This window comes from Thalassophryne amazonica, chromosome 14, assembly GCF_902500255.1.
Source record: "Thalassophryne amazonica chromosome 14, fThaAma1.1, whole genome shotgun sequence".
Lineage (NCBI taxonomy): Eukaryota > Metazoa > Chordata > Actinopteri > Batrachoidiformes > Batrachoididae > Thalassophryne > Thalassophryne amazonica.
In genome coordinates, this window is record NC_047116.1 from 50,033,959 (window position 1) to 50,059,365 (window position 25,407).

General features: G+C 39.1%; 2 protein-coding genes across 3 annotated transcripts in view; one reads left to right on the forward strand and one right to left on the reverse strand.

Moving 5' to 3' along the window:
- obsl1b (obscurin like cytoskeletal adaptor 1b) overlaps positions 1-15,806 on the forward strand; it is a 127,150-nt gene extending 111,344 nt beyond the window's left edge. Inside the window, exons 23-25 of the mRNA XM_034186650.1 lie at positions 486-752; positions 10,100-10,369; positions 15,593-15,806. Coding sequence (XP_034042541.1) covers positions 486-752; positions 10,100-10,369; positions 15,593-15,603 — 548 coding nt within the window. The 3' untranslated portion in view covers positions 15,604-15,806. The remainder of the gene's footprint in view (positions 1-485; positions 753-10,099; positions 10,370-15,592) is intronic.
- A 3,249-nt stretch (positions 15,807-19,055) lies between these two features.
- Positions 19,056-25,407, reverse strand: part of LOC117524616 (carboxy-terminal domain RNA polymerase II polypeptide A small phosphatase 1-like) — a 69,966-nt gene continuing 63,614 nt past the window's right edge. For both annotated transcript variants that reach the window (XM_034186430.1, XM_034186429.1), the window contains one exon: positions 19,056-22,514. In XM_034186430.1, the coding sequence (XP_034042321.1) occupies positions 22,386-22,514 (129 nt within the window). In that variant the 3' untranslated portion in view covers positions 19,056-22,385. The remainder of the gene's footprint in view (positions 22,515-25,407) is intronic.

The window sequence follows — 25,407 nt, forward strand, 5'->3', positions numbered from 1 at the left end:
AGTAATATAAAGTTATTTTATGTTTCACAAAGACTGTGTGACTAAAATAATGTAATGCCAGGAATTGTATTAGACTGTTATGGCTAGTCACTGAATTTTGGACTAAATGGTGATTCATTTACTTGCCTTTTTTACTTGGAGTTTTTGTGAAAATTGTATTTTTATTTTGTAATTATAAATAATTTTTAAGGACCACATGAGAATAGCAGTGGGAATCCTAAAAACAGAAGAATAAATGCAAACAAAAATGCATTTAAAAAAAAAAGTATTTTCAAATAGAACATGCTAGTAAATTAATTCTATATCATTCAGTGACAATCCTCAAACATGTAATAAGCAATCATTTAGATTTTCTTTGAGATTCACCAAAGCTCCCAGTGATGTTTTTACTGTGTATAATTTTGTATAAGAATCTATAATTATTGTAGCTTTCTATTGTGTAAATAAAGCATGCATTGTTTTTCTGATTGTTTGATTCTCTTCAGAACTTCCTCTGAGCATTGTCAAACCGCTGCAGGATACAACTGCCCTCGAGAAAACCCGTGTGATATTAGACTGCACGGTGTCCAACCCCAGATGTAGCATCCGCTGGTACAAAGGCAGAAACGTCATCCTGCCATCAGCGCGCTTTGAGATCTGCAGCGAAGGCTGTTATCGCAAGCTGGTCATCCAGCAGGTGGCACTAGATGACGAGGGCACGTACAGTGTGCAAGTCGGGGATCATACATGTGCTGCAAATCTCACAGTGGAAGGTAAGATCATTTATCTTATTATTATATTATATTATTATTTATATTATTATATAAATAAATATATATATATATCCCAACGACGTAACTGACTTTTTAAAAATTTATTCTCCTGGATGCTATAATTTATATCCTTTATACGGAGAACTTTTAAACTTTCTTTCTGCAAGTGTTCCTTCTTACATGTACTGGAACCCAGTCCCACAAACCAGCGGTTGTATTCACTTGGTCTGAATGACTAAGATCCCAAATAATAAGTACTAAATTGCATGAGCAAGTCAAACTTTAACACCTTGGGGTGGAGACAATTTTGCAGGTTATTTCCTCAAACCAATTGCACAACTGATAGTGGGCAGGTTGTAATGTGATATAGACAGCATCATATTTATTTATTTAACCTTTATTTAACCAGGTTAAACCTCTTTTGCAAAGGAGACCAGGGCATTTATAAAGTTTCCAATTCACCTAACCTGCATGTCTTTAAATGTAAGAGGAAACCCACACAAACATGGGGAGAACATGCAAACTCCACATAGAAAGGCCACAAGTGGGAATCAAACCCATGACCTTCTTACTGCGAAGCAACAGTGCTAAGCACTAAGGCAAGGTGCTGTACATGAGTAGAGTTCCACCTTAGATTTGGAATGTATAATAGAAGATATACCTTACTGAATTTTCATGAGGATTGTGTGTGTTAATGGTTGTAAGCACAAAATGAAATTAAATCAGCCACTTGGATACCCTTTGTGCTTTATTATGCATGAACTGTGCTGCATAACTGAATGAGTTCACTTGCTGGCAATTACAGTATGCAGCTGTCTGTGCACACAAATATCTGTATGTATTCCACTGGCAGAACACAGCATAATTATTCACCATTTTGTTTAAATATGAGGGACGATTGAGAGGTTTTGAGCCTGACCCAGAAAAAAATAGGGTGTGGTTCTCCATCTTTTGCATTTTGAGAAAGGAATATTTCTCGAGAATGTTTGAAACTTTGACTCACTGGGTGCAATGTTGAGAAATGTTGGTTTCTCAGAATGCAAAAAAAAATGAAGAACGACATGTTACTTTTGCTGGTTCTTTTAATTTTCCTGAAATAATTGATCCAAAAACCGAAATCCATAAACTACTTAAACTGAGAGAAAAAATTATGGTATATACAACCCCTGGCAAAAATTATGGAATCACCGGCCTCAGAGGATGTTCATTCAGTTGTTTAATTTTGTAGAAAAAAAGCAGATCACAGACATGACACAAAACTAAAGTCATTTCAAATGGCAACTTTCTGGCTTTAAGAAACACTATAAGAAATCAAGAAAAAAAGATTGTGGCAGTCAGTAATGGTTACTTTTATAGACCAAGCAGAGGAAAAAAATATGGAATCACTCAATTCTGAGGAAAAAATTATGGAATCACCCTGTAAATTTTCATCCCCAAAACTAACACCTGCATCATATCAGATCTGCTCGTTAGTCTGCATCTAAAAAGGAGTGAACACACCTTGGAGAGCTGTTGCACCAAGTGGACTGACATGAATCATGGCTCCAACACGAGAGATGTCAATTGAAACAAAGGAGAGGATTATCAAACTCTTAAAAGAGAGTAAATCATCACACAATGTTGCAAAAGATGTTGGTTGTTCACAGTCAGCTGTGTCTAAACTCTGGACCAAATACAAACAACATGGGAAGGTTGTTAAAGGCAAACATACTGGTAGACCAAGGAAGACATCAAAGCGTCAAGACAGAAAACCTAAAGCAATATGTCTCAAAAATCGAAAAATGTACAACAAAACAAATGAGGAACGAATGGGAGGAAACTGGAGTCAACGTCTGTGACCGAACTGTAAGAAACCGCCTAAAGGAAATGGGATTTACATACAGAAAAGCTAAACGAGAGGCATCATTAACACCTAAACAGAAAAAAACAAGGTTACAATGGGCTAAGGAAAAGCAATTGTGGACTGTGGATGACTGGATGAAAGTCATATTCAGTGATGAATCTCGAATCTGCATTGGGCAAGGTGATGATGCTGGAACTTTTGTTTGGTGCCGTTCCAATGACATTTATAAAGATGACTGCCTGAAGAGAACATGTAAATTTCCACAGTCATTGATGATATGGGGCTGCATGTCAGGTAAAGGCACTGGGGAGATGGCTGTCATTACATCATCAATAAATGCACAAGTTTACGTTGATATTTTGGACAATTGAAAGGATGTTTGGGGATGATGAAATCATTTTTCAAGATGATAATGCATCTTGCCATAGAGCAAAAACTGCAAAAACATTCCTTGCAAAAAGACACATAGGGTCAATGTCATGGCATAGGGTCAATGTCAATGAGCAGATCTGATTTGATGCAGGTGTTAATTTGGGGGATGAGTGCTGTGACAGTTAGAAGATGCCTGTGTGAAGCTAATTTAATTGCAAGAATCCCCCGCAAAGTCCCTCTGTTAAATAAAAGACATGTGCAGAAGAGGTTACAATTTGCCAAAGAACACATCAACTGGCCTAAAGAGTAATGGAGGAATATTTTGTGGACTGATGAGAGTAAAATTGTTCTTTTTGGGTCCAAGGGCTGCAGACAGTTTGTGAGACGACCCCCAAACTCTGAATTCAAGCCACAGTTCACAGTGTAGACAGTGGAGCATGGTGGTGCAAGCATCATAATATGGGCATGTTTCTCCTACTATGGTGTTGGGCCTATATATCGTATACCAGGTATCATGGATCAGTTTGGATATGTCAAAATACTTGAAGAGGTCATGTTGCCTTATGCTAAAAAGGACATGCCCTAGAAATGGGTGTTTCAACAAGACAATGACCCCAAGCACACTAGTAAAAGAGCAAAATCTTGGTTCCAAACCAACAAAATTAATGTTTTGGAGTGGCCTGCCTAATCCCCGGACCTAAATCCAATTGAGAACTTGTGGGGTGACATCAAAAAAGCTGTTTCTGAAGCAAAACCAAGGAATGTGAATGAATTGTGGAATGTTGTTAAAGAATCTTGGAGTGGAATAACAGCTGAAAGGTGCCACAAGTTGGTTGACTCCATGCCTCGCAGATGTGAAAAACTGTGGTTATACAACTAAATACTAGTTTACTGATTCACAGGATTGCTAAAAAAGCAGTTTGAACAATATAGTTTTGAGTTTGTAGCATCAACAGCAGATGCTACTATTATTGTGAACACCCCCTTTTCCATTTTTTTTTTTACTAATAGCCCAATTTCATAGCCTTAAGAGTGTGCATATCATGAATGCTTGGTCTTGTTGGATTTGTGAGAATCTACTGAATCTACTGGTACCTTGTTTCCTATGTAACAATAAGAAATATACGCAAAACCTGGATTAATCTTTTTAGTCACATAGCACTACTAGTATTCTGAACACTACTGTAATTTTTATATATATATATAAAAATGAATGATAGTCACATTTTGTGAGACCTGCGTTCACGTTTTGGGAGATAATTTTTCAGTATTCACGTTTTGCAATTAACAGTTTGTGGATAATTCACGATTTGCAGCTGATTCACGTTTTGGGGGTTAACAAAGGTCATGTCATTGAATGTTTCTAAAACCTCTATTTCTTGCTGTCAGCAGCAGCCATTTTTGGATTGTTTGCCATTTGGTTTTAGCAACTTAGAAGTTTTCTTGACTTGCCCTCAATTTTCAGATTTAGAACCTGGTTTTAGCACTCAAACACTTTGCAAAATACTCATGAACCATAAATTTAAGTGTTTTATTTAATTGTTTTAGGTGTTTCTAATAAATGAGCAGGTTGGGAGGTAAAGCTAGCCTTAAGATGTTTTGTAATTTCAGACCGAGAACAACACACACATTTTAGAACAAAGTAGTAAGAGCATAAAACCGAAAGGTGAGGCCAGAGGGAGCAGAGGCTGTTGTGTGGGCCGCTGAAGAGGAGGTACTGCTGGCCCACCACCACCAGATGGCGCCCTGCTTGGAGTGCGGGCTTCAAGCACGAGGGCGCTGGAGCCACTGGGAGTGACAGCTGTCGCTCTTTATCAGCACCAGCTGTCACTCATTCAACCCATCACCATCACCATAAAGGCCGGACTGCAACTCCACCTCCTCGCCGAGAAATCATCTACCATACAGGTAATTTTCTCTGCTGAACTAAACCTTGTGTAATAGTCTGATCTCAGTTGCAGCCGTTTTCCTGTGACGGTGTCCTTATCTGCGGTATTGGCGTTTGGTGTGGACTGCGACAACTTCGCCTCACACCCCAAACCAGATAAGTGGTTTCACAGGAGCTGTACGAGTGTGTGATTGGAGGTGGAGGTGCTCCCTCCTAACTGAACACAGACTGTGGGATTACTGAGTGTGCGTACTCACACTCATCAAACTGTTTCTGTTCTCTGCCAGCAGTACCGGGTCTGACTGCTGAAGACGGTGGCCACCTGGGGCGCAGGGCTTGGCGGCTCCGGTGTTCTTCAGATCCGTTGGTGGTGGAAGCTGTGTGGGTTCCGGCTCTTCTATCACCAGACGTCTTCTATCTTGGAGCCTGCCACACGCCACCTTGTGTATGATTGACATTCCGCACTATTGTTATTGTCTGTACTTCGTTGTACGCTTCACAACATTAAATTGTTACTTTTTGGCTTATCCATTGTCCGTTCATTACGCCCCCTGTTGTGGGTCCGTGTCACGACACTTTCCCAACAGAGGCCTCACAAATAATCAGTGACTGTATAGCACCATCTGCAGGTACAGGAATACAAACACTTATCATACTGGTCTATCAAAGCTTTTAAATGAAATCAAAGTAGCTATACACATAAATTGCAATCATTTGTGTGCAGATTGTCTTCATTAAGTTATAACACACTACATTATTTTGGTACTTTAAGGATCCTTATCAAGGGTTTGAAAGAGCAGAGGAGGGTGGAAGTCATGTGACTGCAGCACGGTGAGTGGTTTGAACTGTTGCCTCACAGCAAGAACATCATGGGTTCATTTCCCACCTGTGGCCTTTCTGTGTGGAGTTTGCGTGGGTTTCCTCCCACATTTCAAGACATGCAGGTTAGGTGAAATGGGAACTTTATAATTATCCAGGTCTCCTTTGCAAAAGAGGTCTTGATCTCAATGGGACTAACCTGGTTAAATTAAATTAAATTGCTCCTGTGTGTATGTCCCACAATTACATTATGGTCTATGAAGAAACTTGGAGCGAGCAAATTTTGGTGATAAAAATTTCTCCTTCCATCTCTTTCACTGGCTTCTTCCACACTGTAACAGCATTTTCTTTTATTTAATTGGCATAACAATACTACTAATAATAATAATAAGTACTACTATTATTATTGTTATTATTATTATTGTTATTATTATTATTATTTTGTTTATAAAGTATTAACAGGACAAAAAGTACTGTACAATTTAAATTAAATTACACAACAAAAATTATTGTAACAAACTTTTTAAATAAATTTAAAGCTGAAAACATCACATCATGAAAATTCAGTAAGGTATATCTTATATATTATGTTCCAGTTCTAAGGTGGAACTATGCTAGTATATAAAGGTATATCTAAATATCTAAAAAAAAAGAAGAGTAAAATAGGAGAGTAGAAAAGAGTAGAGTAGAGCCACTTAGGTGCCTGGTCTTGAGAACCAGGGATGGTAGGTTAAAAAAGTAGAAAGTAAGAATAGCTAGGAATAAGTATATAATATACAAACAGTATATGGAACATATATGAAGATTACCAGGCACGAATAAATGTGTCATATCAAAACTTAACCTAAACCAGTCAACAACAACAACAAACTCATTTACAGTACAATAAAAGCCTGCACGATTTATAAATAGTAGAATACAGGTAGATTTTAAGATTGACTTGAAATGTTTGTTCTGAAGTGGACCCCTAATGGCCCGGTCACACGGATTACAACGATTCCTGAACGAAGGAAAAAAGCCACAAAGTCACAAATCGTCTAGAAAAGGTGGACAAATGAGCTTGCACTTTTCCCATCACCAAATAGCCTGCAAATCCAGAGTGCAAAAGGAACGAAAGAGGAAAGAAATGAAACCAAACGAACCTAACGTTGACCTCGACGCTTTAAACGAAACATTCACGATCACATGACCGACAGCAGCTATAAAAGCCACATGCAGCCTGCTGCATCCTGCATCCTGCTCTGCGTTCCAGGACTTGGCGCTGGGGCAAGCTCTGTAGTGCGTGAGTCCCGGAGAAGCTGCAAAGAGAATCATGTGATTTGATCCACTGTGGAGATCTGTGCACACGTCAGTGGATCCACCTAGTCTGGTTCCTCGTCCAGAACAAAAGAGGGATCATCTCCTTCATCATCACAGTCCTCACAGTCTGGTTCAGACTGTGGTGACGAGCTGCGCGCTCTGTCTTGCTCCAATAAAAAAAAAAAACATTTTCCACATTTTGTTGTGTTACAGCCTTATTCAAAAATGGAGTAAATTCATTTTTCCTTCAAAATTCTACTCGCAATACCCCATAATGACAACATGAAAACATTTTTTTGGGGGGGGCGGGAATTTTAGCAAATTTATTTTTAAAAAAAGCACATGTACTCATGTATTCACACCTATTCCTCAATACTTTGTTGATGCACCTTTGACAGCAATTACAGTCTGAAGTCTTCTTGAATATGATGCCACAAGCTTGGCCCATGTATCTTTGGGCAGTTTTGCCCATTCCTCTTTGCAACACCTCTCAAGCACCATCAGGTTGGATGAGGAGCATCAGTGTACAGCCATTTTCAGATCTCTCAAGAGATGTTCAGTCATATTCAGGTCTGGGCTCTGGCTGGGCCACTCAAGGACATGCACAGAGTTGCCCTGAAGCCACTCTTTTGATATCTTGGCTGTGTGCTGAGGATCATTGTCTCGCTGAAAGATGAACCTTTGCCCCAGTATGAGTTCAAGAGTGCTCTGGAGCAGTTTTTCATCCAGGACGTGCACTTGGTTTCAGTGTGGTTCAAACCCCACCCCTGCCATATTTCTCCATGTAATGTTGAGTTGCGTACATTGGTGCATCTTTCCTTCAATTCTGATGAGTCTCCCAGTTCCTGTCGCTGATAAACATCCCAACATCAAGATTCTGCCACCACCATACTTCACTATAGGGATGGTGCCTGGTTTCCTCCAAACATGATGCCTGGCATTCACGCCAAAGAGTTCAATTTTTGTCTCATCAGAGAATTTTGTTTCTCATGGTCTGAGAGTCCTTCAGGTGCCTTTTTGCAAACTCCAGGTGGACTGCCATTTGCCTTTTACTGAGTGGCTTCTGTTTGGCCACTCTACCATACAGGCCTGATTTGTGGATTGCTGCAGAAATGGTTGTCCTTTTGGAAGGTTCTCCTCGCTTCACAGAGGAATGCTGGAGCTCTGACAGAGTGACCATCGGGTTCTTGGTCACCTCCCTGGCTAAGGCCCTTCACCCCGATCGCTCAGTTTAGACTGGCGACCAGCTCTAGGAAGAGTCCTGGTGGATCTGAACTTCTTCCATTTATGGATGATGGAGGCCACTGTGCTCATTGGGACCTTCAAAGCAGCAGAAATATTTCTGTATCCTTCCCCAGATCTGTGCCTTTTGACAATCCTGTCTTGGAGTTCTACAGACAAGTCCTTTGACTTCATGCTTGTATTGTGCTCTGACATGCACTGCCAACTGTAGAACCTTATATTCACTTTGTGAATCTTGCACCATCTTGCAGTCCGGGACTCACATGAGGGGTCAGTTTCAGCAGAGTTCTGGTTCAGGGCACAATGTAAACACACCCCGTGAAATATGGACAACAAGACAACATCGGGGCACAGCAGAAGTCCATCACAGTGCTATACCTCCTCTAGGTAACCCTTTCAACTTGGGAGAACATGTCATCATCATAATCGTCAGTGAACTCTCTAGATCAATGCCATCCACATCCTCGCTAGCCATTGTTTACATGCGCTGTGAGACGCCAGAACTCTTCTGGCACTGCGGTGCATTCTGGGAAGCACAGGGGGCCGCCAGGGGGATTATTGGAAACATTAAAGTACCGAATGTAGACAGGTGTGTGCCTTTCCTAATCATGTCAAATCAACTGAATTTATCCTGGGTGGACTCCAATTAAGCTGTACAAACCAGCCCAATCACCCCCTTTGTTTGTGCTCCCGTCACAAAATGAGTCATATTTTCAGGATGTGTTTTTTTATTTTATTATTTTTAACCTTACCCACCCCTCCCCCCCCAAACCCCTGAATTTCATCTTTGAAATGTCTGTGATACCATCATACCATACCATGATACTGCAGTTCGTGATACTGTCATGAAAAGCCCCACATTTTTGTGACGGTATCATGAACTAATAGATTAATTTACTTTTCATGATGACTTCACAAACTGATGTGAGATAGGGTGGGTAGAAACATCTCAAGGATGATCAGTGGAAACAGGATGCACCTGAGCTCAATTTTGAGCTTCATGGGAAAGGCTGTGAATACTTACATACACGCTATTTCTTAGTTGTTTTTTTTGTTTTGTTTTGTTTTTAATTTGCAAAAATCTAAAAAACAATTCACATTGTCATTATTGGGTATTGTGTGTAGAATTTTGAGGGAAAAACTTTTTCACATTGTTATTATGGGGTACTGTGTGTAGAATTTTGAGGGGAAAAAAATTAATTTCATCCATTTTGGAATAAAGCTGTAACATAACAAAATGTGGAAAAAGTGAAGCACTGTGAATACTTTCCAGATGCACTGTCGACAAACACACACATTCACACCTACAGATGATTTAAAGTTTCCAGTTCACCTAACCTGCATGTCTTTGGATGGGAGAGGAAGCCGGGGCACCCAGAGAGAACCCACACAAACACACGGAGAACATGAAACCTCCACACAGAAAGGTCACAGGTGGGAATCAATCCCATGACCCTCTTACTGTGAGACAACAGTGCTAACCATGAAGCCACCGTGCTGCCAAACAAGAAGCATAAAGTATGATTAACTTGATTGTACATTATGCATTGGCTACTTTTCACCAGTAGAGGTCAGATTTGACAAAGATAAGAATTTGACAGTTTTTTGTACTGTTGAAGCATTATGTTAATTAAGCTCTTCAATCCTCAACCACCAATACATTTATTATCATAATTATATTATTGAGCTTTTATGAAATTTCTTTTTGATTTACCTTTACAGTTGTACTTTTTACAGTGCTCTAAGACATTATTTTTTGAGTATTGGACCCAAATGTTATGTCGGATGATGTATATTGGGTTGGATACAGCAAAAATATGACCCGATTGAGGAGGAATCATCTGTCACTAAGTGATTTTTCTGAATTATTTGCTGCTCACTCAGCCCAGTCTGTCGTGATGGTCCGAGAGCTGACGGATGTGGAAGTGGAGGTCCCAGATGAAGCCTGCTTTGAGTGTGAGGTGTCAGTTCCTGTCCTCAAAGCTCCGGTGTGGAGTCTGAACGGGGAGCTGCTGCAGCCGAGCTCAGAGGTCCGCATGGAGAAGATGGGTACAGTCCATAGGCTGACCTTCAGACAAACCTCCCTGGACATGAATGGTTTGGTGGAATTCATGTCGGGAAAAGCCAAAAGCAAAGCTCAGCTTCGAGTGCTGAGTAAGTGAAACAAGATGATTTGGAACATTTTGGTCAGTGACAGAACAAATAGGGCAACACTGTACATCAAATCCGGGGTGAGTTGATAACATAAAATGACAATCCCACCACTGACATCATCCTGAAGGTGAATGGAACTTTGTTTGAGGTGCAACACATTAAAAAATAGGAGCAGTCACAGATTTCAGGTCACCTTCCCTGTTCCTTAGAGTTTCATGATAATGGCCTTAATTTGGACATCATGAAAATTATATCTTATATATTATATTCCAATTCTAAGGTGGAACTATGCTAGTATACTAAGGTATAGCTAAATATCTAAAAAGGAAGAGTAAAATAGAAGAGTAGAAAAGAGTAGAGTAGAGCCACTTAGGTTCCTGGTTTTGAGAACCAGGGATGGTAGGTTGAAAAGCTTTTTTATCCCATGGGAACTCTCCCTACCCACCCAGTGGCTCAAGAAAAAAGTATATATAACAATAGATAATACGACATAAGAAAGATAAGACATCATATATATAACTATATTTAAATATTAAGGGTAATAAACAATATATACAATAAATATGGTACTATATAATATAAAGGAGTAGGTATTAAAACCTAAATATATATGATAGCTTCATGAGCATGGCACATGTGGAAACAGGTACAACCTCGATTCCAATGAAGTTGGGACATTGTGTAAAATGTAAATAAAAACAGAATACAATGATTTGCAAATCCTCTTCAACCTATATTCAATTGTACAACTGAAGTCGTACATCAAGCAAGAATGGGAAAGAATTCCACCTACAAAGCTTCCACAATTAGTGCCCTCAGTTCCCAAACGCTTATTGAGTGTTGTTAGAAGGAAAGGTGATGTAACACAGTGGTAAACATACCACTGTCCCAGCATTTTTGAAATGTGTTGCAGGCATCCATTTCAAAATGAGCAAATATTTGCACAAAAACAACAAAGTTTATCAGTTTAAACATTAAATATCTTGTCTTTGTGGTGTATTCAATTGAATATAGGTTGAAGAGGATTTGCAAATCATTGTATTCTGTTTGTATTTACATTTTACACAATGTCCCAACTTCATTGGAATTGGGGTTGTACTTCTGACCATCACACACAACAGCACACGTCACTCTGGGAAATGAGTTTCCATTTAAAGTAACTATTACAGCAACTTCATAACATAAACTTTAATTGGCACTGAACTAGGCAACAATGTCCTCAAGTGGCATCAGATATTATGAGCACTCATGTCAAAATATGGTGCCAATTTTCAGCACTTTAATATAAATAATAATGACAGCCATCATCATCTTCATCATCATCATAGCAACAAAAGACGATAACTCCGTCAGAGTTGTATGCAAGTCTTTGTGGCTTCCCTCACTTAGTTTTCAGAACTACCTACTCCAGAAAGATTTACAATACACCTTACTGTTTGTATTTCATAATGACTAAATTAAGTCAAGACATATTCAGTGACTGTTCATGTATCATCACCTGACTTGTCTGAAGCAAAGTGTTGAATTGAAACGCAATCATATTTTTTTAATTTGTCCAATTACATGTCGCCTTTAAAAATGGAAGCACAATGTACACAAATGGCCTTAATTTATAAATGGATAATGCATTTTTTTCCCCAAACCCCTTGAAATTAAGCAGAAAGTCAACAGTACAAGCACATCTTGATTGTTTCAACTCCACTGTGATGGTGGTAACCGTCCAACTACTTATGGGCCTGACAGTACCTCATTGCCAACTTTCATTCAAAAATATCAACATGTTTATGAGTTATATTGTCCACATACAAGCAAAACAAAGTGAACCAAAGATATGACCAACTTGGCAGTGATAGCGTAATAGTGTAATTCATATAATGACCAACAGATGGAGGTGGAAAAAAGGTTTTAGGAGAGTAAAAACAGACTTCAACTGAAGACATGAGCAACAAAATGTCTATATAATAAAGTAGTGTTCAGAATAATAGTAGTGCTGCTATGTGACTAAAAAGATTAATCCAGGTTTTAAGTATATTTCTTATTGTTACATGGGAAACAAGGTACCAGTAGATTCAGTAGATTCTCACAAATCCAACAAGACCAAGCATTCATGATATGCACACTCTTAAGGCTATGAAATTGGGCTATTAGTAAAAAAAAAAAAGTAGAAAAGGGGGTGTTCACAATAATAGTAGCATCTGCTGTTGACGCTACAAACTCAAAACTATTATGTTCAAACTGCTTTTTTAGCAATCCTGTGAATCACTAAACTAGTAGTTGTAGTTGTATAACCACAGTTTTTCATGATTTCTTCACATCTGCGAGGCATGGAGTCAACCAACTTGTGGAACCTTTCAGCTGTTATTCCACTCCAAGAGTCTTTAACAACATTCCACAATTCATTCACATTTCTTGGTTTTGCTTCAGAAACAGCTTTTTTGATGTCACCCCACAAGTTCTCAATTGGATTTAGGTCCGGGGATTGGGCAGGCCACTCCAAAACATTAATTTTGTTGGTTTGGAACCAAGATTTTGCTCTTTTACTAGTGTGCTTGGGGTCATTGTCTTGTTGAAACACCCATTTCAAGGGCATGTCCTCTTCAGCATAAGGCAACATGACTCTTCAAGTATTTTGACATATCCAAACTGATCCATGATACATGGTATGCGATATAACACCATAGTAGGAGAAACATGCCCATTTCATGATGCTTGCACCACCATGCTTCACTGTCTTCAATGTGAACTGTGGCTTGAATTCAGAGTTTGGGGTTTGTCTCACAAACTGTCTGCGGCCCTTGGACCCAAAAAGGACAATTTTACTCTCATCAGTCCACAAAATATTCCGCCATTACTCTTTAGGCCAGTTGATGTGTTCTTTGGCAAATTGTAACATCTACACATGTCTTTTATTTAACAGAGGGATTTTGCGGGGGATTCTTGCAAATAAATTAGCTTCACACAGGCATCTTCTAACTGTTATAGCACTTACAGGTAACTCCAGACTGTCTTTGATCATCCTGGAGCTAATCAATGCGTGAGCCTTTGCCATTCTGGTTATTCTTCTATCCATTTTGATGGTTGTTTTCTGTTTTCTTCCACGTGTCTCTGTTTTTTTTTTGGGGGGGGGGGGGGTTGTCCATTTTAAAGCATTGGAGATCATTGTAGATGAACAGCCTATAATTTTTGGGACCTGCGTATAAGTTTTCCCCTCTCCAATCAACCTTTTAATCAAACTACGCTGTTCTTCTGAACAATGTCTTGAACGTCCCATTTTTCTCAGGCTTTCAAAGAGAAAAGCATGTTCAACAGGTGCTGGCTTCATCCTTAAATAGGGGACACCTGATTCACACCTGTTTGTTCCACAAAACTGACAAACTCACTGACTGAATGCCACACTACTTTTATTGTGAACACCCCCCTTTTTACTTTTTTTTTTTTACAAATAGCCCAATTTCAAAGCCTTAAGAGTGTGCATATCATGAATACTTGGTCTTGTTGGATTTGTGAGAATCTACTGAATCTACTGGTACCTTGTTTCCCATGTAACAATAACAAATAGTATACTCAAAACCTGGATTAATCTTTTTAGTCACATAGAACTACTATTATTCTGAACACTACTGTATAATGTGTGTGTGTGTGTGTGTGTGTGTGTGTGTGTGTGTGTGTGTGTGTGTGTGTGTGTGTGTGTGTGTGTGTGTGTGTGTGTGTGTGTGTGTGTGTGTGTGTGTGTGTGTGTGTGTGGAGGGAGAGAGAGAGAGACTAGTGACATAAATATAGCTGGAAATAAGAGAATTAATTTATTTTCAAATTTGAAAGCTGTAATATAACCACCTGTGGATAACCTTTATGGATTTAGTTACCCCCTAAATTCAACAGTAAGTGTAAAAATAAACAATAAAGCACATTCTAGTTGAAATTTTCACTCATGTTTTGTGGTAACATGCTAAGTTTTGACCTCTGTGTAACCCTTCACTGACCCCTACTGGCTATAACTACCACCCTGGGATGGCTATCATACATTTTTATGTAGGCCATGGATTTTAAGTGTCATTTCTTCCCCTTAAGTGGTGCCAACAACCTACTTGTCCCATGGACTAGAAGGCCAAGGGGATACCTCTTGATGGCTTCCCTCACTAGTGACCTTCGGCCCACTCTACAGTGTTTGTATTTCCACATGATTTATTTGAAATATACTCCAAGACATATTCAGTGACATTTACATGCTTATTTATCCATCACCTGACTTGTTTAGTGGTGATTTAGTTGTTACACAAAGTGGGCACAGACTTATTTCTGTACACCATTGTTTTGGATTTCATATTTGTATTTAAATTAATAAATAAAACAAACATCTACAAAATTATATAGATTGAAACCAATATTTCAACTGCAATAAATCACTTTGTAGATTTTTTTTTCATTAAGTGTTTAAAAGGCATAATTTTAGAAATGTTAACTTAAAAAAGGCAAATTCCTTTGTTATAGTTTGATGTTTATATATATATATATATATATATATATATATATATATATATATATATATATATATATATGTGTGTGTGTGTGTGTGTGTGTGTGTGTGTGTGTGTCTCACAATTAGTGTGAAAAAACAATCTGATGTCACGTGGAAGAATGTACTGGTGAACATAAAAAAAAGATGTTGTGAGCGGTATGTTAACGTGTCGCATGACTTGGCACCTCATGTGCTGCGCATTGCAATAAATACAGTGAATGTTTTGGCTTTGAGAGCACTAAATTGTGTAAATAATAAAGGGTGTTTACAGTCCCACTGATGTGCAGGAATGTAGTTCAAGTGTTACACATCATACACACACTTGACCTTTAAGAGCTATTTGCATGCACAGCAGAGGCGGCTATTTTTAGTGTGATTGTACAGCTGATAAATGAGACAGTGTTACTTACATTCAATCATCCAGTTTCATTGGCAGATCTGCTGTTATTGAGGTCGTTCATTAGGGTAAAATTGTCTATAAAGAACGTAATCAGGTTAGAAAATCTAATTAACTTTGTCAGTATTTATATATACTATATTTGTGACATTAGCTTTTCTGAATTCCTCTGAGATGTGATGATGGCTGACATAAAGTAGGTACAGTTTGGTAATTTGGTTTTCAGTTTGCATTTTCAGATTAAGGCCAAACTTGTCAAGGGATGCTTTGTAATCTAAGTTTTTTTTTTTTCTCTGTCCCAATTTTGCAGGTGATCCTTAAGTGATGGCATCAATTAAGTGGCCTATAGATGTTTTCAAGTTCTCAACACTGATGCTGCTTATAAATATTTACATCCCGGTTGTTTTTATGAGGTTTACAGCAATGTTGTCACTGATTTTAATGCAGTTCAGTCAAATGAGTGGATTTTATTTCATTACGTTGCCTTTAAAGCTTCAGTGTGTCGGATGTACGCTGTATCCAGAAAGTACTCACAGCGCTTCACTTTTTCACAATTTTGTTATGTTACAGCCTTATTGCAAAATGGATGAAAATATTTTTCCCACAAAATTCTACTCACAACACCCCATAGTAACAACATGAACAAAGTTTTTTTTTCAAATTTATCAGAAATAAAAAAAAAGAAGAAATCACGCGTACATAAGTATTCATACCCTTTGCTCAGTACTTTGATGCACCTTTGACAGCAGTTACAGCCTCAAGTCTTCTTGAATATGATGCCACAAGCTTGGTGCACCTATCTGTGGGCCCATTTTTCTTTGCAGCACCTCTCAAGCTCCATCAGGTTGGATGGGAAGCGTCAGTGCACAGCCATTTTCAGATCTCTCCAGAGATGTTCAGTCGAATTCAGGTCTGGGTTCTGGCTGGTCCACTCAAGGACATTCACAGAGTTGCCCTGAAACCACTCCTTTGATATCTTGGCTGTGTGCTTAGGGTTATTATCCTGCTGAAAGATGAAGCGTCGCCCAAGTCTGAGGTCAAGAGCGCTCTGGAGCAGGTTTTCATCCACGATGTCTCTGTACGTTGCTGCATTCATCTTTCCTTCAATCCTGACTAGTCTCCCAGTTCCTGCCACTGAAAAACTTTCCCACAGCATGAAGCTGCCACCACCATGCTTCACTGTCGGGATGGTGCCTGGTTTCCTCCAAACATGATGCCTGGCATTCACACCAAAGAGTTCCATCTTTGTCTCTTCAAACCAGAGAATTTTGTTTCTTATGGTCTGAGAGTCCTTCAGGTGCCTTTTGGCAAACTCCAGGCGTGCTGCCATGTGCCTTTTACTAAGGAGTGGCTGCCATCTGGCCACTCTACCATACAGGCCTGATTGGGGGATTGCTGCAGAGATGGTTGTACTTCTGTAAAGTCTAGTCAGAATTGAGGGAAAGATTAATGCAGCAATGTACAGTGACATCCTGTGAGTACTTTCCAGATGCCCTGTAGTGTCATAGTGAAATTGCAGATTGCATTATGCCGTTGTCCCTGCCATCTGCCAATATACAACCCCTGGCAAAAATTATGGAATCACCGGCCTCAGAGGATGTTCATTCAGTTGTTTAATTTTGTAGAAAAAAAGCAGATCACAGACATGACACAAAACTAAAGTCATTTCAAATGGCAACTTTCTGGCTTTAAGAAACACTATAAGAAATCAAGAAAAAAAGATTGTGGCAGTCAGTAACGGCTACTTTTTTAGACCAAGCAGAGGAAAAAAATATGGAATCACTCAATTCTGAGGAAAAAATTATGGAATCACCCTGTAAATTTTTATCCCCCAAATTAACACCTGCATCAAATCAGATGTACTCATTGACATTGACCCTATGCCATGACATTGACCCTATGTGTCTTTTTGCAAGGAATGTTTTTGCAGTTTTTGCTCTATGGCAAGATGCATTATCATCTTGAAAAATGATTTCATCATCCCCAAACATCTTTTCAATTGTCCAAAATATCAACATAAACTTGTGCATTTATTGATGATGTAATGACAGCCATCTCCCCAGTGCCTTTACCTGACATGCAGCCCTATATCATCAATGACTGTGGAAATTTACATGTTCTCTTCAGGCAGTCATCTTTATAAATCTCATTGGAAAGGCACCAAACAAAAGTTCCAGCATCATCACCTTGCCCAATGCAGATTCGAGATTCATCACTGAATATGACTTTCATCCAGTCATCCACAGTCCACAATTGCTTTTCCTTAGCCCATTGTAACCTTGTTTTTTTCTGTTTAGGTGTTAATGATGCCTTTCGTTTTGCTTTTCTGTATGTAAATCCCATTTCCTTTAGGCGGTTTCTTACAGTTCGGTCACAGACGTTGACTCCAGTTTCCTCCCATTCGTTCCTCATTTGTTTTGTTGTACATTTTTCGATTTTTGAGACATATTGCTTTAAGTTTTCTGTCTTGACGCTTTGATGTCTTCCTTGGTCTACCAGTATGTTTGCCTTTAACAACCTTCCCATGGTGTTTGTATTTGGTCCAGAGTTTAGACACAGCTGACTGTGAACAACCAACATCTTTTGCAACATTGCGTGATGATTTACTCTCTTTTAAGAGTTTGATAATCCTCTCCTTTGTTTCAATTGACATCTCTCGTGTTGGAGCCATGATTCATGTCAGTCCACTTGGTGCAACAGCTCTCCAAGGTGTGTTCACTCCTTTTTAGATGCAGACTAACGAGCAGATCTGATATGATGCAGGTGTTAGTTTTGGGGATGAAAGTTTACAGGGTGATTCCATAATTTTTTTCCTCTGCTTGGTCTAAAAAAGTAACCGTTACTGACTGCCACAATCTTTTTTTCTTGATTTCTTATAGTGTTTCTTAAAGCCAGAAAGTTGCCATTTGAAATGACTTTAGTTTTGTGTCATGTCTGTGATCTGCTTTTTTTCTACAAAATTAAACAACTGAATGAACATCCTCCGAGGCCGGTGATTCCATAATTTTTGCCAGGGGTTGTAGTAAATCCTACACACAGCAGCTTTAAGATGTCGTTTTTGTTTCGGTTTAAAGTGATGTCATTGTGGTGGGGAAGTTGACTTTTTGACTTGTTTGACATGAAATCAGTCAGAATAATTGTTCATGCACATTTGAATTGATTTGTGTATATCTGATGTGAAGAAACAGTATCGCTTAATTATCATTATGATGCATGCCTGATCTATTCCATGCTGCCTGAAATATGATCATAGAATTTTTGACACAAAAAAACAAAATACTTCATTTAACTGATAGCATTTTTGTCAAGTGTAAATCTTCTGTGCTCTTCTCAGAGATTTTAGGTGGCTATTTAGTCTGAAAATAAGTGGTGTATTTGTATTCAGTGTTCTGCAACGTTTTTTTTTTGAAGAATGAAGTCAGATATGATTTCCAGCCAAAATCAACTTGCTTTGATGCAATATAGGCTGATTTTAAGTTTGCAGTGTATCAGAACGTGGCTTTGTGTTACATTAAATCTGCTAAATTCAACATCTTTAACAATTCATGTCTGTTTTTCATTATTCATCCATGTACAGAAATTGTTTTCTATGTGAGGAAAAGTAACACTCATGTTTGAATAAAGGAGGTCCTGTCTTGGAATGAGGTGTTTGTAATGTGTGTATGTGTGTCTTGGGCCAAAATTCTGATCATCTTGGGGAGACATGATTTCAAGATTAGCCCCTGAGCTTGATTCAAGATATTAGTTATATGCAAAAATTACAATACGTTTCAATAAATCATGCTTTATTGATGCAATTTATAAAATATATCCCCCCCCATGTTAACAGCAGCAGAAAAATCTCAATTATCCAGTTTCTTTCCTTGAGTGACAATATTAATCCTCTTGTTGCATACAGTAAAAAAGTGAAAATTACTTCAAGATAATTTTTTTTCATGTGTTGGCAAAAGTAGTTTTAATTCAATGTAAATACTCACACGTGATGCGACCACAATGAAATGCACATACACACAATTACACACACATACACACTCATTCTAGGTAGGGGCAAAAGCGAATCAGGATTAAGCACACTTCTGGCACAGTTCTCCACTGTGAAACTGAAAGTACACAATTAGTAATCACAAAAAAAAAAAAAAAAAAAACTCGGATTCAAGTTCAATGACAGGAAGCAACTGTGCTTTTAAATAGTCAAAGTAATCTAAGACTACCTCTTTGGAGGTTACAAGTTGTTGAGCCTCCTTCTGCACACCAGTTTAAATAACATAAAACATATTCAGCATTGATAAAATAACATTAAAATCAAAAAGACTGCCTAAATTTCCAATATCATGTAAGGTCTGATTAGTGTGCAGTTAACCTGCTTGGAGAAACAAACAGAAGTTATTTATTTATTTACAGTAGTCTTACTGGGTATGTAAGATCAAGGTAAATGAAATAGGCAAAAAAAAAAAAAAAAAATCTAAAGCAGGTTATCACACATTAAATAATTAGATTTGATTTAGTTTTTACAAATTGTTTGCAATGTAATAAATAAAGACCCATTTCGACGGTATTATCACTTCTTTCTGAATGTGAAAACTTTTTTAGCCCAACTCGTGAACAGTCTTTGCTGACTGTTAAAGATCCACAATAAATGCACAGTGTCGGTCAGCTTGTAGTGAAAGAAGCCGCAATGTGTTGAAGTCGTCATGGCAGTAAAAGCTTACTTAAATAAATCTCTGACAATAAAATTAATATTTAAGTTTGCTTTTACTTAGTTTTGTCTTAAAGGCACAAACAGTGCTGCTCAGAATTGTTGGTTCCCATGAATTTCCCAATACAAAGGCAAAACAACAAATGAAAACATTTAGTGTAATAAAAAATAAAATAATATAAAAAACTGATATAAAATGTATGTGTGCAGTTATTGGCACGCTAATGAATTTAGTGTAAATTACCTTTACAGCCAGTTTACTTTAAACAAGACAGAGGATGGACACATGAACATGAACAAGTTTCTGAATACATCTTGTAGTTCATTTGCATCAATCATGAAGAAATACAAACAGTATGGTACTCTGGTAAAGGAAACAAGGAGACAAGTGAAGGAAGCCCCCAAGACGTCTGTGAATGTGAGAAACTGACCATATTAACACCTGTCTGTTGCAACACCAGTGATACACTTTCATGGTGGAGTACAACAAAGTATTTTCATCAACAGAACACAAAAGTTCTTATCATTCCTTTGGGGGTGTCATGAGTGTCTAGGGGGCTTCCTTTGCTTATCTCTTTCCTGTGCAGTCACTCAGTTTTTGAAAACTGACCGTTTTATTCAGATTTACTTAACAAGACCATACAGTTTATATTTCTTAATGACTGATGTAAAAGAACTACAAGACATATTTGGTGACTTGGAAGTGGTTATTTATGATCCACTGACTTGTCTAAAGAAAACTGGCTGTGAAAGTGATGATTTCCTGTAAATTCATAAAAATGTGTAAATAACTGTACATTTAGGTTTTTTTTATTTCAGTATAAGAATGTACGCATGTTGTTTTGCTGTTGTTCAATAATTTTTTTATATATTTTATGAGGTATCCTGATGATAAAACAATGGTTTACTGTTATTTATTTATGAATAAATATAAAATTATTTTCTTAAAATTCAGGGGTGCCAATAATTCTAACCAGGACTGTATTTAAGCATTTTAGTCAATAATAAAATCAAGATTTAAATGACTTCAAGATAAAACACTCTTGGTATCAGTGACTATTTTCTCTGAGACAATGTCTTCAAATGTTAATTGCAAATAAAATGTAATTGAAATGCAAATAACTGATGAAGTTAATTTTTTGTGTGTAATTGCACAACTGTTCAGACAATTTAGGTTAACAGCACACTAATTATATAGTTGTTGACATGTACCAACACCTACTGCTACTGCTATTACACATTAGCTGCACTGCAAAAACATACAGTATCTGTAGAGCCCTCGATCACATGACACAATCTGTCACCTTTGTGTTGGCAGAGAAACAGTCAGCAATGTTAATAAATAATAAATAATGCTAATATCAATTTTTAAGATGTCCAAATTCACTGAAGACTTTTAAAATACACTGAATGGTGCATTATAAAAATTAACATGTTCTACACAGACTCTTTGGAGCCATTAAAAACTGATCTGTTGTTACCTGAAGGGTTTTGTATTTGCAGTCAGAGGAGAATTCTGTTGTTTTTCAACCTTGGCTTTATTTTTTGTTATATTTTGGGTTGGTCTTAACACTTGGGACAAAAACTATTTTAATCGTCACATTATTGATTTGCAATGCAAAATGGTCACAGGCTAACTGGCTACATAATGTAATTGTATGGGGCGCTCACAACCACTCACAACAAACTTTATGAATAAGCGATATATGAACAGCGCCGCCGATTGGACAGGAGGTTAGAGTAAGTGGCTAAGTGTACAATGGCTCATTCTAAATACCTTCTTTAAATTTAGTGAGGTAAACGTGCATGTTTACCTCCATAGGGATCCTCTCTGTGAGACCAGAGAGGATCCCTATGGAGGATCCCATAACCAGTATGACTTTTTTTTTTCCTGTTGTCAATACATGAAGGCAGCTTAATTTTGTTACAAATCTATTTTACTTCAGTAATAAATCTTCTAGCCAGATTGAGAAAGAGCGTCTGAGCTGGCAGATTATTTGCCCTTAATTGAAATATTCACTCTTATGAGTTCTACTTTAAGGAACATGGCTCCCACTGTTTCTGCCAACATGGTGGTATGTTTAATTTGTGTGATTGTGTAGCGTGACCTCCCAGGGCTCCAGACAAGCTCTAATGGTCAGTCTTAAAATGTGGTTTGAAACACTGGTAATAAGTCTGTCAATTGTTTTAAATGATCCAACACTAGACTTATTTAAGATTCTTCTGCATTTAAAGACTGGAACACGCGATTGAACATCCAAATAAAACTTTTCTGTTTTTTTTTTTTTTTCCTTTAGTGTGGTCCTCATAGTGGGAAGCAGCGTGGATCCTGTGGCCCGCCAGCCTCCTCTGTGGCCCCGTAGTGACAGCTGCTGGTGATTATTTTCAAGCTAGTTTTCTGTCCCTGTTAACTGGAAGTCCTCTGCAGCTTCAGTATATCATAGATGTTGTCCACTTTGCTCAGTCTCTCAAAGAAGGGGATAAGGTCAAGGAGCTCAGTATCTGACATGTCATCAAACCAAGAAGCTACAGGAACCTGCGGGAGTAAAAACATAGGATGTAATGGCATTAGACAAGCATTCATTGATTTGAGTAAAAATAAAAGTGGTCAAACTGTACAAAATACGTTTTTAATCAACTTTTACTATTAATACATTCGGGATCAAAGTCCCACATTTCTTTCTGTGTGTACATGTACTCTTGAAGGCTAAAACCACTTTACTTTCTGTGACATATGTCGTGAAGATGGTGAACAGCAGCTACTTTACCTTCAAAGCAACAGGCACAGAAACAGGTTGTTTCTAGAGACCTGAAAACGGTTTTAAGGATGCATCACCTCGGTATTTGTGGGACATTTTTGGTTTCAAATAATATCTGTTTTTAATACACCAAGGAATTGATATTAGGGTGAAACCAGAGAAAGCTCCCAGAGCACATACTGCCATCAACACTTCACACACACACTTTCCTATTCAACTGAATGGTAAAGAAAATGCATAGACATTATGAAACAAAAACACGTGCATTATCTCTTGAGAAACTCACTAAAATGTTCAAAAATGTCACATTGTAAAGTAATTCAAAACCAGAAAAATCTGCACAACCAGAGCGCTCCCGTGCAATAAGCTCTATTAATACAAAAAGCTTTATTAATACACTTTTTGTACTAATAAAGCTTTTTGCACAGGAGCACTCTGGTTGTGTGGATTTTTCTGGTTTTGATTGGTTTTTGTTGATCCAGCACACCTTTTTATAAATTTTGGATGTGTGTGTCTTGCCTGTATTACTTGCATTGTAAAGTGAAAACAAATTCCACCCCCTTAACTGGATTCACTTCAAAGGTAAATAACTTCTGCTTTGGCCCACAACCCACCCTTTCATTACATTTCAAGAAAATGTAGTAGTTTTTGCATATTCTTGCTAAAAGACAGACTAACAGCACCAAAAATATTACCTCCTTGGCAGAGGTAATAAAGTTGTACATTATGACTCACATACAGTTCATCTGGAAAATATTCTACTCACAACACCCCATAATGACAACATGAAAAAGCTTTGTTCTGAATTTTTTGCAAATTTATTAAAAATAAAAAGCTAATATATCAGATGTACATAAGTATTCAGACCATTCGCTCAATACTTTGTTGATGCACTTTTGGCAGCAATTACAGCCTCAATGTTGTGTGGGCCGCCAGAAGAGGAGGTACTGCTGGCCCACCACCAGAGGGCGCCCTGCCTGAAGTGCGGGCTTCAGGCACGAGAGGGCGCAGTCGCCTCACAGGAGCAGCCAGGGTGACAGCTGTCACGCATCACCTGCAACAGCTGTTACCCATCATCTGATCAGCAGGGGAATATCAGCAGGACGACGCCTCCACCTCTTTGCCGAGATATCGTTCTACCTGGAAGGTAACGTGCTCAGCTGACTGGTTAACAGTGATCTTTTGTGACTTTTGTGAGTTGTTTAGCTGACTCCTTTTCCAACGAGTGGTGGAGGTAGTTTTCCTGCCGTGCGGATTCCTGGGTGCAGACGCACCCACATTTAATTGTTCTTTTGTTCCTCGCCAGCAGTACCAGGTCCGACACGCGAAGGCAGTGGCCACCTGGGAGTTCGGGACTTGGCGGCTCCAGTATTCCCGGGGTCTGGTGGCGGAGGAAATCGTGTGGTTCCAGTTCTGCTTTGGACAGACGTCTCCTATCTTCGAGCCTGCCCACACGACACCTTTTGTGATTTGGCTTTTGTCTGTTGTTGTAATCTGATTGTATTTGTTGTGCCCATTCACAACAGTAAAGTGTTGTTATTTGACCTCATCCATTGTCCGTTCATTTGCGCCCCCTGTTGTGGGTCCGTGTACCTACACTTTCCCAACAGGATATCTCGGCCAACGTCATGGACCCCGAGGGGCGTCAACCGGCTGTTGAACGGCCAATGGAAGAGCAGGGCCACATTTAGGGCACCAGATAGACAGAGGAGGCTGGTCCGCGGAGCGTGCTTTGTTTGTGGCTCAATAGAGCATCAAGTGAGGGACTGCACCGAGCGGTTAAAACATCAACGCCCGCCCCTAGACACTGGGTTAGGGGTGGGCCAAAACATTCACGTGGGACATACCCATATTGCCACACGACTCCCAGTGACAATCCTTTATGAGGATTTAACCCTGAAGGCCCCAGCACTGGTGGACACGGGCTCTGAAGGGAATCTGTTAGACAGCAGATGGGCCAGGGAGGTAGGGCTCCCTCTAGTGGCGCTTACCTCGCCTGTGCAGGTGCGGGCACTAGATGGCTCCCTACTCCCTCTAATCACACATAAGACACCACCAGTAACTCTGGTGGTGTCAGGAAATCACCGGGAGGAGATCGAGTTTTTTGTGGCTCCTGCTACCTCCCGCGTGATTCTAGGGTTCCCTGGATGTTAAAACACAATCCCCGGATCGATTGGCCGTCCGGGGTAGTGGTTCAGTGGAGCGAGACCTGCCATCGGGTATGTTTAGGTTCCTCGGTTCCTCCCGGTTCCCAGGCTAAGGAGGAGGTCAGAGTCCCGCCCAATCTAGGGACGGTGCCGGTGGAGTACCACGACCTTGTAGATGTGTTCAGTAAGGATCTGGCGCTCACCCTTCCCCCCCACCGTCCGTTCGATTGTGCCATTGATTTGGTTCCAGGCGTCGAGTTCCCATCCAGCAGGCTGTACAACCTCTCACGACCTGAGCGCGAATCAATGGAGACCTACATCCGGGACTCTTTAGCCGCCGGGTTGATCCGGAATTCCACCTCCCCGATGGGTGCAGGTTTCTTTTTTGTGGGTAAAAAAGACGGCGGACTTCGTCCATGCATTGATTATAGGGGACTGAACGAAATCACGGTTCGTAATCGATACCCGTTGCCCCTGTTGGATTCAGTGTTCACGCCCCTGCATGGAGCCCAAATATTCACTA